This window comes from Rhamphochromis sp. 'chilingali' (genome assembly GCF_963969265.1).
Source record: "Rhamphochromis sp. 'chilingali' genome assembly, chromosome: 5".
NCBI classification, from domain to species: Eukaryota; Metazoa; Chordata; class Actinopteri; order Cichliformes; family Cichlidae; genus Rhamphochromis; species Rhamphochromis sp. 'chilingali'.
This window is the reverse complement of record NC_137932.1, coordinates 37,706,163-37,720,121: the sequence shown is the minus strand read 5'-3', so window position 1 is coordinate 37,720,121 and position 13,959 is coordinate 37,706,163. Positions and strand designations below refer to the sequence as shown.

General features: G+C 41.5%; 1 protein-coding gene across 3 annotated transcripts in view; it reads right to left on the bottom strand.

The window, feature by feature from the left end:
- Positions 1–13,547, bottom strand: part of mast3b (microtubule associated serine/threonine kinase 3b) — a 37,499-nt gene extending 23,952 nt beyond the window's left edge. Inside the window, exons 1-3 of one of the 3 annotated variants that reach the window (XM_080882438.1) lie at positions 13,225–13,547; positions 10,725–10,814; positions 802–890 (exon numbers count right to left, since the gene is read on the bottom strand). In XM_080882438.1, the coding sequence (XP_080738564.1) occupies positions 802–890; positions 10,725–10,814; positions 13,225–13,271 (226 nt within the window). In that variant the 5' untranslated portion in view covers positions 13,272–13,547. Of the gene's footprint in view, positions 1–801; positions 891–4,891; positions 5,369–10,724; positions 10,815–13,224 lie in introns of those variants that run through there. The other 2 variants (XM_080882437.1, XM_080882439.1) reach the window with 2 other exon arrangements.
- Positions 13,548–13,959: the final 412 nt, after the last annotated feature.

Here is a 13,959-nt window from a genome sequence, read left to right as displayed (position 1 = left end):
TTGTCCCAAAGAAGACAGTGTTGTTTCTCAATCGTGTTCACATATGGCTTTGCCCATGTAGGGATTTCCATGACAGAATCATGCCTGTTTTTAAAGCAGTGCTGGCTCAGGGCCAGAAAATCGCAGGAATCTAATATTGATTTTTTTACCTTTGCCTTACACACAGAAATTTCTCCAGATTCTTTGACTCTTTTGACAATATTATGTACTGTAGATGATGATATATTTGAAAGTCTATGTAATTTTAGGTTGAGGAACATTATTAAGAAATTCTTTCACAATTTCTAGATGCGTTTTTTGCCAAATGATGAACCTCTGCCCATCTTTGTTTCAGGGAAACTTTAAGATGCTCTTTTTATACCCAATCGTGTTACTTGCCAATTACCCTAATTAGTTACAAAATGTTCCTCCAGCTGCTTCATATTAGTACCACTCACTTTTCCAGCCTTATGTTGCTGCTGTCCCAGCTCTTTTAAAATACGTCACTGCCATCAAATTCAAAATAAGCTCTGATTTTTTGCCACGAAACAGTAAAATGTCTCACTCTAAAAATCTGATATTTTCTATGTTCTAATGTGTTTTTGAGAAATGCAGATCATTGCATTATGAATTTATATACATTTTACGCAGCACTTTTTTGGGATTGGGGTCGTACAACTCTGAACATCCTTCTTCTCAACGCTGGTAAGGTGAGATGGAAACAAGCAAAGCAAACGCTTCTATAGCAACAGTTCATTCTTTCATCGGTTTGACTGGCCGGTGCAGTGCCGAGATTTTGGAAAACACTGAAACAGGTCTTACCAGTTTGGAGTGAAAGTGGAGAGAGCGGCCGGGAAAGCGTAGGCGACGGCGTCCCGACACCGAGGCTCTTCCTGTTGCTGCTGCGACAGCTGGAGCACAAACAGCAAAAAGAGAAACCTCAACAGCCTGTCACAGTCAAAACATATCACTTATCTGCATCTGCCATCACAATTTATATACAAGTGTTTCTGTAGTAGTTTGAATACTAAGTGACTGCTGTATTCTGCAGATGAAAATAACCTAACATTGGCCTCAGTAGGGTAATCTGTGCCCTGCAGGTGTAGCAGCATGCTGACAAATTAGTTGCAGTGTTACGTTCATGATCAGTGAATAACAAAGCTTTATTTTTTCTCATTATGTCCTCAACAAGGTCCCTTTAAAACCTGCAACATTCTCACTTTTAAAATAATGACAGCAGCTCCACACCTTAACACAGAGCACTGTATGAAACACACTGATAATACCAGCAGCTCTTTTAACTGACGGGAAGAACGATATGGCAATGCCAGAAAATAATAACCTGTTGGTTTCCTTCAAAGTGAGCGTAATCGCTGCTGCCCTGACTTCTTCCACCTATAATTACAGGTCTGAGTCATCTGAGTCTTCCAGTGTTTCGGATTGGCTTTAAGTATGTGTGTTGAGCAGCAGCTTGTCGACACAAAAGGCTCATGACAGTGTAACTCTGAGGAGATTAAGCAGACACTTGACCTCTATCGTAGCAGACCGTTATCCTCCAAGCTGTGACGGTTGAAAAAACACAGAGTAACACCAAAACATGTCTGTTTTGTGTGCACACTGGAAGGAGAAATGGGGGTAAATGGTGCTGTGGAGATAGGACATGGATGTAGAGTGTGCAATCCTCATATAACTACGTATTATTAAACAAAACAAACATAGCGATATTCCTGAAAAACACGTCAAAATTTGTTGTCGGTGTTTACCATCTTTAGGATGTCCTTACATTATTAATTTCATTTCAGTATTTTTTTTACTGTTTCTTGCAATCGCCTGTTTGTTTTAAAGGCAGGAATTTCCATCGTTAATTAGCAAAAAAGACCTTTTTCAGACATTGCTGCAAATCTACTGCAGGGTGCCAGCCTATCACAGGGCTAACTCACTGCGACATTCACGCTCACCATCACACCCACGCCTAATTTAGGATCATCAGCTGACCTAACATGCGTGGCTTGTGACTGTGGTGGGAAGCCAGAGTAAAACCATGTCGACATGGGACCAACATGCTAAGACCTGCACTTTAGGTCATCTGAAGATCATTAATTTTCTGGACCCATATACCTTCAGCCTGAGGCTTAATTTTTTACTGGTTTAAACACAACCAATAAACAACACTGTGTTTGGCGATTCTTGACCAAATGGGTCTGAAAATGATCTACTGTACTGTCTTTTGCGCAAGATTAGAAGGGTGTTTAGCATTCTGTTTAGTCATATGTTGCATCTGTTCGTTTTATTAGTATTTCTCAAGATTATATGAGAGAAAGAAACTAAAGAAAGTAGATCCCTTTTTAAACAATAAGTTTCCAATATTTAAATGCTAATACTAGTAGCAATGCTGTCAGACAAGTAAATAATAAACAGAATACCAATGTATCACCACAATTCACAGGTTACTGCACAGAAAATAACAAATGTGACCTTGATCTATACCACAGTTTGATAGAAGACCCGTTTGATGATCAATTGTGACCAATGCTGTAGGAGAACTAGCAAGTCTTGAAAATTGTAGACGGACGATTGACGCCTTGCAATGAAATTAGCTCCACAGTTCTTCAGCTGAATGACCTATTATCATTTTTTTCTTTCAGCTGCTCCCTTCAGAGGTCACCACAGCGGATCATCTGCCTCCCTCTCACCCTCTTCTGTCGCATCAACCCTCTGCATGTCCTCCATCCCTACATCCATGAGCCTCCTCTGAGGTCTTCCTTTTTTCCTTCTTCCTGGCAACTCCATCTCCAACATCCTTAGTCAAATAATTCCACTAGCCCTCCTCTGCAGATGTCCAAAACCGTCTCAACCTTGCCTCTCTGTCTGTCAACCTGAACTGTCCCTCTGATACCGATCTTCTCCATCTTTAGCTCTGCTTGTCTTCCTGTCAGTGCCACCATCTTCAAACAGTCCTCAAATTCAAATTCATACTCCAATGGATGCATTACAGAGCATCTTTGTGACCTCTACACTTCTCCATCAGCACCCTCAGAGCAAACGTGCTCTTTTTCAGCATGAAGCCATAGTGCTGCTTCTCTTCTTATCTACCTTTAATGACTCTTTCACCATATCTTGATAGTATGGCTGATAGTGTTACTACAGTCCTGCACATCATTCTAGAAAATTGGTATCAATACACTTCTTCTCAGTTACCCAGGCATCCTCTTGCTCTCCAAGATTGTAATTACCAGCCTGGTTAAAAATGCCACTGCCCTCTCTCCTGGAAATCTGCATACCTCTACAGGTATGCCAGCTGGACATGCTTACATAACCACCTTTTCACTCTTAATCTTCCTTCACTGCTGCCCTCACTTCTCCTCACTAATCTTCTTCACTTCCTTATTCACTTGCTTTCCTCGATCTGTCCTCAATCTCTCAGTTCCTTCATTCATTAGGCCCTCTAAGTACTCCTAACTTCTCTGCACACTCCATTCACTCGTTATTACATTTCCATTCCGGTCCTTTAATCACCCTAACCTGCTGCACATCCTTTCAAGCTCAATAGCTCGTGTTAACCTAATACTATTGATGAGCTAATTCTTTCTTTACTTTATTATTTTTTTTCCTCTTTCCTTTCTTAACACTTACCAAAAATACAGCATTCATAGCCCAATACAGATGAGCGTTAAGAACCACAGCTTGCGTTTTTTATGTGTTTTGTTTTTTTTCTCTGCCCACTGGAATTTAACTCAACCAGTGAGATAATTTCCGCCTTCAGAGCACCTCTGCCTTGAGACGCGTTTACGTAACTACAACTGTAATCTGCAGGCAAATGCATGACACACCAGCATGACAGATCAAGAGAGAAAACTCATGAGAGCCACAATCCAAAAAGGATGCCCTTCTGTCACCGGACTCAAGCCTGAAGGGGGGGGTGTGCACGCTGACCGCAGCCGCGGGCCCAGCTTGGTCAACAGATGTCCACCACTGTGTGTGTGTTTGAGAAGGAAAAAGGAGGGAATGCTAAATAATCCCCTAAAAGGAGGAAATTCGACATTTCAAAGTTGCTGGTCCAAGCACTCCGTTCCAAATTTATGATGCAGATAAAATGAAGCAAATACCTTCTGATGTTTTAGAGTCCACAAGATGAATTGAGAAAAATCACCTGATTAAATAACTTCTGGATGCACTGATAAAAAAAATCTCAATATCTAAGATGTCCAGCTGCACATTTAAAGTATTTGATAGCCAGAGGGGCTTTTTCAGACTGTGCCCTGCACGTTCTGGAGAGCATATCAATCACTGGATGACACTAATCACTAGTGATCCTGTGTGACATCCTGCACAAGGAAGTTAACAGGTGCAGACCTTATCTCCAGTCAGCCAACAGTAAACACAATACATTACACCTAAATATGACTTCCAGGCAGTCATTATAACCCTAATCCCAAATCCAACGTGCAGCACACCAATCTAAACAGGGATCCGCACATATAATTTTATTATTTAGTCTATCCACACAGCTTTATGTGCCAGCTGCAAAGTGCATCCACTGACAAACACATGCAGACCTGCTGTCATGCTACATCCAATTTCAACAAAGGAAACTGCACACCGCGCCTATTATTTTAAGCTCCTGCCTCTGAGAATATTGGCTTTATAGCAAATATTATCTGCAAACAGCTTCAGATACGATGTTTTCTTCATAACCACAAAAACAAAAGAGTAACAGAGAGCAAACACTGGATTAACGTTCAAGCGATCGGGTTGCTGCTCTGAAGCAGCAGCTAGCTCGTGTTGTTAAACGTAAACGGAGACGTTTGAGTGAGTTAGGATAGACTAATGTAATCCTATGTGGTAGCTTTTAAAGACTAAATAGCTATGTGGGCTAGTTTCAACCTCCGGTATGTCAACTTCTGATAAGTACCTCTTCGAGCGCTTCAGTAGCGACACCGAAACAAAAGGGGACTTGCTCTGGCTCGGCACCGCAGACCAGTGAATCGGATCCGACATGCTGGAGGATTTTCTTGCATAACCCCTCGTTTAAAGTTTATGCTGGTTTCAAAAAACACAAGCTCGACTTGATGTGAAATCCGCTCCCCCTCCAGCTGCTGCTGCTAATACTGCTTCTCTCCCCACCATCGTCTCTGCTTCTTCTTCTTCGTCTTCTTCTTTTCGGCGGTTCCGTTTGTATTCAAGCCGGAGTCAAACCGCCTCGTGCCGTCCCAACATCTCCGGAGCAGCCGTTACATCCTCCGGTCTGACGGAAAGCGCTACACCCGGGACATCACGTCCTTCGCGGCTTGTCGGTTAAGCGATACCGCTGAAAACAGCCTCTCAGCCCGCGGTACTTTGTCCACACAGTGTCCGCTCGCTGCGTGTCTCTGCGCGTGAGGAAGCTGGAGACAAGTGCTGCGTTCAAGCGCCGCTCGTTACGTTCGCTACGCACTGCCGCAAAAGTCTGCTCAAGTTTTAGGGCTTTTTAACTGACTTGTGTTTTTGTCGCTTCTCTTATGTTAGCTAATTCTTACAAAACAGTTTAAAATGGACAGTGGCAATCCCCTAAAAGCCTGACAAACAGTTCTGAGTCCAGTTATATTCTCATATGCAATGGTTTAAAAATGTATGTATATTGTATTCATATTAATTTTTGTGTGCAGCACTCGATTTAACAGCTCTTTTCCATATCTCCACTCTGTTCTCATCCATAAAGTGCTTTAAAACCTGAACATTATGACTAACAGCTGGATCTTCTAGTTTCAGTGCAGCTAGCCAAACAAGGAAGAGCCAATTGCTGCTAAACATACAGTTAAAGTGGACAGTATAGCCTTGATTACTTAACATGAAACTCATTGTTGGAGCCAAAGACCACACAACACACTGATTTTTAGTTTTAGTGTCTTTATTTCCCCCTGAGTTATTGGTTCTGTTAATAATTAGCTAACATAAATAAATGTAAATCTATCAGCACAAGGTGGCGTTAATCATGTTCTAAAAGGTTCAACTTTAAGCACTTAAATCCAGCTACACAAATAGTTGTTTTGGTATTTGCACAACTGATTGCTATTTCTGCCCAATAAATGTGACTGGGTATCAAAAACTGTGAGTGCACGTGGTGTAGTGTTTGATTTTAGTTTAATAGATAATCCTCAATGAGCCCCACATTCAAATATGCAACCATACTGTACCTCCTGATGAATAATACTTCATTTATGTGCGCTGTGGGTATATATATTTGTATTTGTGTGTACTGTAGTTAGGCTGTTGTGGGGCAGGTATATTGTCATCAGTGTCAACAGAGCTGTCTTTCAGTTTCAGTGCTTTCACGTGTATTGGACAATAGACAACTAGAATAGAAGCAGCTTTGCCTAAACTTGGGATCTGTTAATGTCCTAATTATTCTGATTCCGTACCAATAATAACACTTCACTTTAGCCAGGACATGCACAAAAAGATAACATAAAAGATAACATTGATGGCAATATTTTAGTGTGCACTGGATCTGGCTAAGTAATTTCCCAGAGTGGAAGCAAAGGTATTAATTTCAGTTATAGTCAGAAACCCAGCCCCGATTTGTTGGTCCCAGTGCTGACTACAAATGAGACTTGCTGGCCTGTAAGGGGGTTTCTGTCTATCTGTCTTTGCTAAAGATGCAAAAGTAATATTATTTGTAAGACTGAAAGTGTGAGTCATGTAAAGATACCAAATAAATACAACATTCCTGTAGCAGATTAATAAAATAAAGCTTTCAGTCATGCTGTTTTCTGTATGATTAATGACCCTGGGATTTTGAAACAGAGGTGGGGGAGAAGTGTTGGTTTGCCATAACTGCAGCTAAAGACTCTAACAGACGGTGCTGCAGCTCAGATTACAAAAGCAGAGCAAAGAAAAAAAACTGACACCACTGAAGACTGGGAGTACAAATCCAAACCACGCTGACTCCTACCACGCAAACGTGCTAGAAACCTGCTAAAAGCTGTTTTTTTCTACTTTCTATCTTGACTATTTATAACCTACATTAGCCTGAGACAGCCACTCTTTTCATATAGGCTTCAGATAGGTCAAAACGTAGCTTGAATTCTTTTAGTATGTATGATTATACCTCTCTGTGTGGAAGGGTTATAATCATATAACTGCAAAATTAACATAATATTGAAAAAATAGTCGCGTAAACCTGTGTGTAAACGAGACAGGACAATATGCAGATATCAACAATCCCCCTTTTAAAATCATTTAATCATAATAATTAGCAATGAACTGGAAAATGAATCTAATTTTTTTTTGTTCTCCTGTTTAAAATAGTTTATTTTTTCTGTATTTCTTTAATAACCTGGTGTACTGCCATGTAAACAATAACAACAGTGCAAGATCATTGTTACGTTTTTAAGTTTCCATAGTCTTGTCCAAATAGACCAAGAATAATTAAAACGTGTAATATAGAGAGAGAGCAGCCTTTATATGTTTTATGATTAGTTGTGCTGCAAACCTGCAAACTATCCTTTTATGATGTAATACGAGTAAACTTACAGATGCTGCTTGCATTCATACCTTAGGGATAATTTCCTACAAAACGTGAAAGCAGCATAAGATGTTGCTGGGGTATACCATTAGGAGCCTGGTAGAGGGAAGTTCCAGATAAACTTATTGAATAGTGGTACATTCCACTGCACAAACTACATCCAGTACTTGTGCACTTACTCTTGGCTTAGTACGCACGCGTACACACACACATACACACACACAGACAGATAGATAGATAGATAGATAGATAGATAGATAGATAGATAGATAGATAGATAGATAGATAGATAGATAGATAGATAGATAGATAGATAGATCTGCAACTTTTTGTTTCTCTAGTTATACTGCAGCACATCTATTTAAAGTCATCATTAGAAGTTTGCATGTACAACAGTTATTTCCCGACTGTTTTTGTAGTTAGTTATTTTTTACCTGACCTTAAAACTTCATTATGTATAAGATTAGAAGTGTCAAGTTAGAGTCTCAGACCAACCAGGCCTAAAAATAAAACCTTCTTACACCTCTGCACATAATAATAACGTTACTCTTTAAAACGTAATCTCGTCATCTCTATGACCCAAAAACTAACTGAAATCTTTCTTTTATTGTAAGCTAACTGTAACCAAGCACCTTACCTTGACAAAAAGAGGCATGTCTGTGTCTGAACCTATCTGATAACAAAGATAGAATATTGCATATTTTCAGGCTTGGTCATTTCTGCACTTTCCATCACAGCAGCTTTAAGTGGAATTTTATAGATATTTTCAGTGAAATTACTTTGTTACCACTGACATACCATTCATGACTGTTAGTGTCTCTATGCACATTATTTCCCACACAGTCAGGCCATTTTTCATTAAAGGCTTTAACATAAAGTCATGTGAAAAACAGAGTTTTTACAGGATTCTGAGCAGTCGTGTCTAAGCATACCTTCATGTGCTGTGATAGGAATTAAAAGGGTAAGGACAACCGATCATCAGCAAATGTAAACATCACCTCTATAAAAGCAGACATTTGTCAGTTTGCCGGTCTGGAGCATTTAAGTGTGTATGGACAAAGTGCCACATTCTTCCAGGAGTGGGCGTCCAGGCAAATTCACCTCAGGGTAAGACAGTGAAATGCTCGGAAGAAGCTGCTTTCACTTGCTCCCTTACTCACAAGGGGTCACCACAGCAAACAGAATGTCTATAGGGTCATTTTCGAAAAACTCACAGCCGATCAGGTTACAGTAAGTATTTACAAGTGAAAACATTCAAGATATCTGCAAGTCTACCCAGCAAATTCACCCCAAGGTCAGACTATGCAATGCAAACTGCAAAAAACTCAAAAGCTACAACTCAAACTCTACAGGCCTTAGTTAGTGTGTTAGACGTTAAAGTCAATAACAGTGCAATTAGCAAAACACAAAACAAGTATAACTTGTTTGTGATGGTTGCCAGGAGAAAGCCTTTTCTCTATCAAAAGAACATGGCAGTACAGCTTAGGGTTTACAAAGGCATCATGTTTGGCAAAAATCAAACACAGCACATCAGCACAAACACCTCACATCAATTATCAAGCATGGTGGAGGAGGAGTGATGATGTGGGCTTGTTTTGAAGCCACAAGGCCTGGGCACATTGCAGTCATCGTATACCAAAGTATTCTAGAATCAAATGTGAGGCCATGTGGATGAGAGCTATGGCCAGAAATGGATAATTCAATGGGGCGAGCCAAGCACAGCAACAAATCTATAACAGAATGGCTGAAAAAGAAAAGAATCGAGGCGTTAACGATTTGGTTATATGCTGGCTATTTATGCACAGACCTTAAGAGAGCTACGCTAAAACGCCTGCAAACTTCAGTGAGCTGAAGCCACGCTGTAAAGAAAGGTAGACCAAAATTCCTCCACGATGATGTGAGAGACTGATGAAATCATGATTGCTTCAAGTTATTGCTGCTAAAGCTAATGAATAATTTTCACATGAAAAACTCTCTCTTTCACGTGACTCTACCAGATAGCTGGAATTTTTCGGTCCTGTTTCCAAACCTTTGGCACTTTATGTTATTTAATCTAATTTGAACTGGTTTCCAGTCAAATTTTAAATAAACTTCCATCTACCCTGACACAAAGAAACTCTGACGTGATTTACTTTTTTTGAGTCATCAAACAGGTTTTATTGGATATACAGCTCATACCGGGTGGCTACTTAGGGTGTGGCAGCTTAACATAATTTGTTCTTGTCTGTAGTTTAGGTTTAGGATTTGGCTATGCTGCCAAAAGATTAGAATGGGTAATACTGAAAATGAATCCTACGCCAGGCAAAAGGCATGTTGTCTTCTCACATTTTTTTTCCTTCAAGCCAAACTGCAGCACAATCACAGTATCTGATCCAAGGGTTGATGTTGGGAAATAAGAAATTTGCATACAAATACAGAATCTGATGCAAGAGAATGAGCATGTGCCTGGGTGGTGAAACAAATGCAAAACGGTGTTAAAAACACGAAGCCAGCAAATATGGAGCCGGTCATGCTGTGGAATCAGACTATGTCCATGTGCAAATGAATGCATGTTTTTTTGCATCCCTAGAAAAACTGTGCTCATTTTTCAGGAGAGCAAATGAGATTCATTACTGCTCAGTGTGTGGTGTGACAGCCTAGCGGTGCTCACACATCCAGAAACATGCTGGATGCAGCCGCCTCTGTTTGCAGTGTTGCCTTCCTCCACAGCACCCAGCACCGTTGCCAAGCAACCCACTAAGACTTAGAGACAACTAATAAACGACACATCTTCACTGGTGAAACAGAAGCACCTTCACATGCCAAAAAACAACAACAAGACAACAAAGAGCACACGACTCAAATGATATTTCTGACTTTTTCTGATCTCGTTTTTTTTCTCAAATAGGAAAAGCAACAGAAAAAAACACACCCAGATTGTGTTATTGTCATGTATATAAATGAGCAAATTATGATTTTTTTATGTCATATCGATCCAGTCAGGAATGATTTGGTGCATTTTTATGCACTATTCTGAAATAATAGTGCATAAAAGGATCAAAAGCAACCAAATAATAAGAGCTGTATTATTCTGAAATAAATGAAATTTAATTACACTTGCTGGCCCATGTTAACAGTAACATTAACATTACCTGTTCAGCAAATTGTCAGGGTTTTTTTTGTTTCTTTGTTTTTTAATTTAATTTAAAAATGGATAGGTTTAGTCCTTAGGAAGAGTTTACGTGTGACCTGGCTCTCTTACCTCCAGGGATGAAGGGTTTGTAGGGGGCTGCAGGGGCTGCATGGGCTGCATGGGCTCAGGAGGGTGGGGCTCTGGCATGTGGGTGACAAACTGTAAGAGCAAGACATGGTCACGTGCATTAGTGAGCTGGCTCAGCAACTTGGCCCGTCAGGTGTCTGTCATCATCAGTCAGTGCTGGAGCTTTGGCGCAAGGTTAGAGGCCGATGCCCGCCTCTCTCCAGCTGACATCACCACTGGGGCTGCCAAAGCCGATGCCCATCTGATAGCGCTGTTTATTTACAGGCTCGCTGGGTGCATCCCTGGATGCATCTGATTAGCCGGCTACTGATCTCGTGTGAGCTCTTACACAACAGGAAGTCAGCAGCTGCTTGTCAACACACCAGACAGGAAATTTCAGCATCCAACACACATTTATTGAACATGTAGCGCAATCTTTAACAGTGTTAGGAGATGCCTAAGATCAGATAAATCGAGGTTTGACTTCCTGAAATCAAAAACAACAATGCACTTGTAGTTCTTGCACACCCAAACCTGCACAGCACTGTCTCTAATGAATCTCAGCTACTACTTCACATCTTAATGCACGGTCGAGATAAGCAGGCCGAGCTTGCTCCAAAATCTGCATCTGTCTAACACTGACATAATGCGTGAAGTAATTCTCTCTCAGATTTAAGCTCTGCCTTCGGGGTTCCACAAAGCTGCTATTGTCTCAGTTCTGCAGAAGCTTCTCAGTGCTAAACACGGCCCTGGCTACCACAGCACTAATGAACATGTTGTCATAGTAATGCAGGGCGGACGGTAGGAAAAACAACTCCTCGCACAAAGACTGATCATTCTGTAGTGCCTCCTCATAATTAAGCAACATATGCGAGTCGTTCCACTGCATTTCATTTTGGCACGTCTTCTCCTTAAGACCCTTTAAAGAAAAGCCCCGAGTGGTGTTTGAGTGAATAATCTGTCAATTCCATACTGCATTTCAATTTTATCTCCAATCTTGTCCAGAGTGGAAAACAGAGCGGAAAATCTCAGACTGACTCATTTCAGATTTTCCTAAATGTTCAGGGAGGCTCTGATATTCAGACCGGCGGTAGCTACAAATCATCAGATAACATCCATTGGCTGTCCTTAAAAACTACAATCCAATTACAACTGTGCTCAGACCTAATGGCTTCTTATTATTCCACGTTATTCATATTTTACCTCATAAGATCCAAAGTGTCACTACGACTACAAATCTGGCTAAATACTCGAAGAGCACAATTCACCATAACAAAATCTATCTGAATGCCAGGAAAGTGTTACTTTTCACATTTGCACTTCCAGTAGTGGTTTGATTCAGCGGGTGCCATCATTAAGACCCTGAGACCCTCCCTGCTTGCGAAGCGTGAAACCTCCTCTGTATCTCAGAAGCTAAGGAGTGCCTAAAAATGAAATGAAACCAACGCATGCTCAGCCGAGATGGTCCACAGAGGAGGCAGATGGATGCATGGATCAGAGGATGATGAGGATGCGAGAAGGGAGCTCCTACGCCTTATGGATCAGCATCCCAGTGGGCAGCAGCAGCAGCAGGAACCCCCACCCCTCCCGCTCCCTAACCCCCTCCCTTTTCTCAATGCAAAAAAAAGGCTATATTCACTCAGAAGGAAGGGTGGGTGGACATAAGACTGCAGTCATGGGCTTTGATAGAGACAAAAATTACAGGTTAGCCAGCGTCTGTCCTGCTAAATAAAACACTGTCAGTGTGTGTTGTTCCTGTGGAAAGGCCACGATGTGATTCATGCAGGATTTGTGGACTGAGCTTTAAAAAAAGAGACAATAGAGAAGGAAAAAAACAGAAAGTCATATGAAATTAAACATTTGGTGAGATTAAAGGATTGGGAACCTGGATGAAGTCATTTCACGGACAAAATATGTCAACGCCATCACAAGTTTAGTGTTGTTTTCACTAGTTTGGCTTTACAAATTTAACCAGTCGTAAATTGAGCAAACACGGATCCAGTTCAAGGTTGGACAGCTTGATTTCTCCACTTCAGCTCAGTTTAAAGATTAACGCGCAGGGTGGGGGATCTGCCAATTTTAAGCCTGTGTCTTCCTGAGAGCACTGATGATGTTTCTAAAGACATAAAGGCTGCTGGTGAGACACCTGTTGACTCCTGAAGTCTCCAAAGCGCATCGTCTTCAAAATATGAGAATAAACCGAAGCCGTTACCAAGACAATGAGAATGCTATCACCCAGAGAGAGATTATTTTTACATCTTTCGTGCTCAGGTGGCTGTTTAACTTCACTGCGCAGCAGATAGCTGAAGGTTTGAATTAAAGCCACGGCGCATCTAAAACTCTGTTGACACCACGAGCGCGTTGTACACGAGCGCGTGAACGCTCCTATTTCTCACCTACTGCAACTTCAAATTCAGCAGCCACACAGGACAGCTAGTGGTTTCACATCTGCAGCACAGCACGAAAACATTTTGTTTGTTTGTTTGAAAAAAGCAGAACTTACTCCAGAGTCAGAGAGGGGATCTTCAGTTTATCTCGTCTCGACTTCATTCTTCCTGAGCACCGAGCTGGGGCTTCACTTACCACAGCGCAGCAGCGCTCGGTCTCGCAGCCGGCTTCCAGCCACTCATCGCCGCCGTGGGGGACTAAAAATAACCCCTTTAACCAAGTATCGTTTCCCGGCGGCTTCAGCGGATTCCGGGTTGATTCTCCTTAGCAACAGATACAATAAAAGAACTTAAAAAAAGACAGTTACTGCCAGTTTTGCGCTTTTTGTTTGTTTGTTCCCCCCGTGCGTCTTTCAAGAGCACCGGAGAGCGAGCGACTGCCACAAAGCCGAGGGAACGATGGGTCACCGCTTACCTCCATGTGACTGGTGGGAAGGGAGGGAAGGGAGGAAAGCGAGGGGGAAGGGGGGTGGCCAAATCAATTTGGGCGGTGGGTGACAGCCATGTCAGAGTCGAGGTTGGGTGAGGACGAGAAATTCATGTCGAGAAGGAGGTTTTATTCACAAACCCGATGAGTCTGAATGCGCCCCGAGGTTTGGTCATTTCGTGTATCTTTGTATTTATTTAGGTGCGTTACGCGTTTTTTCACATTTCTATGCATCATATGGCATTAAAAAACAACCTAATACAAGCGTTTCTTTTTTTTTTTACTGTCAACTCTGGAACCACGAACACTGGCAGGCTGCTGGTTGTGATGGAACTGGGGAATACCTCTGCCGGAGACCGTAACA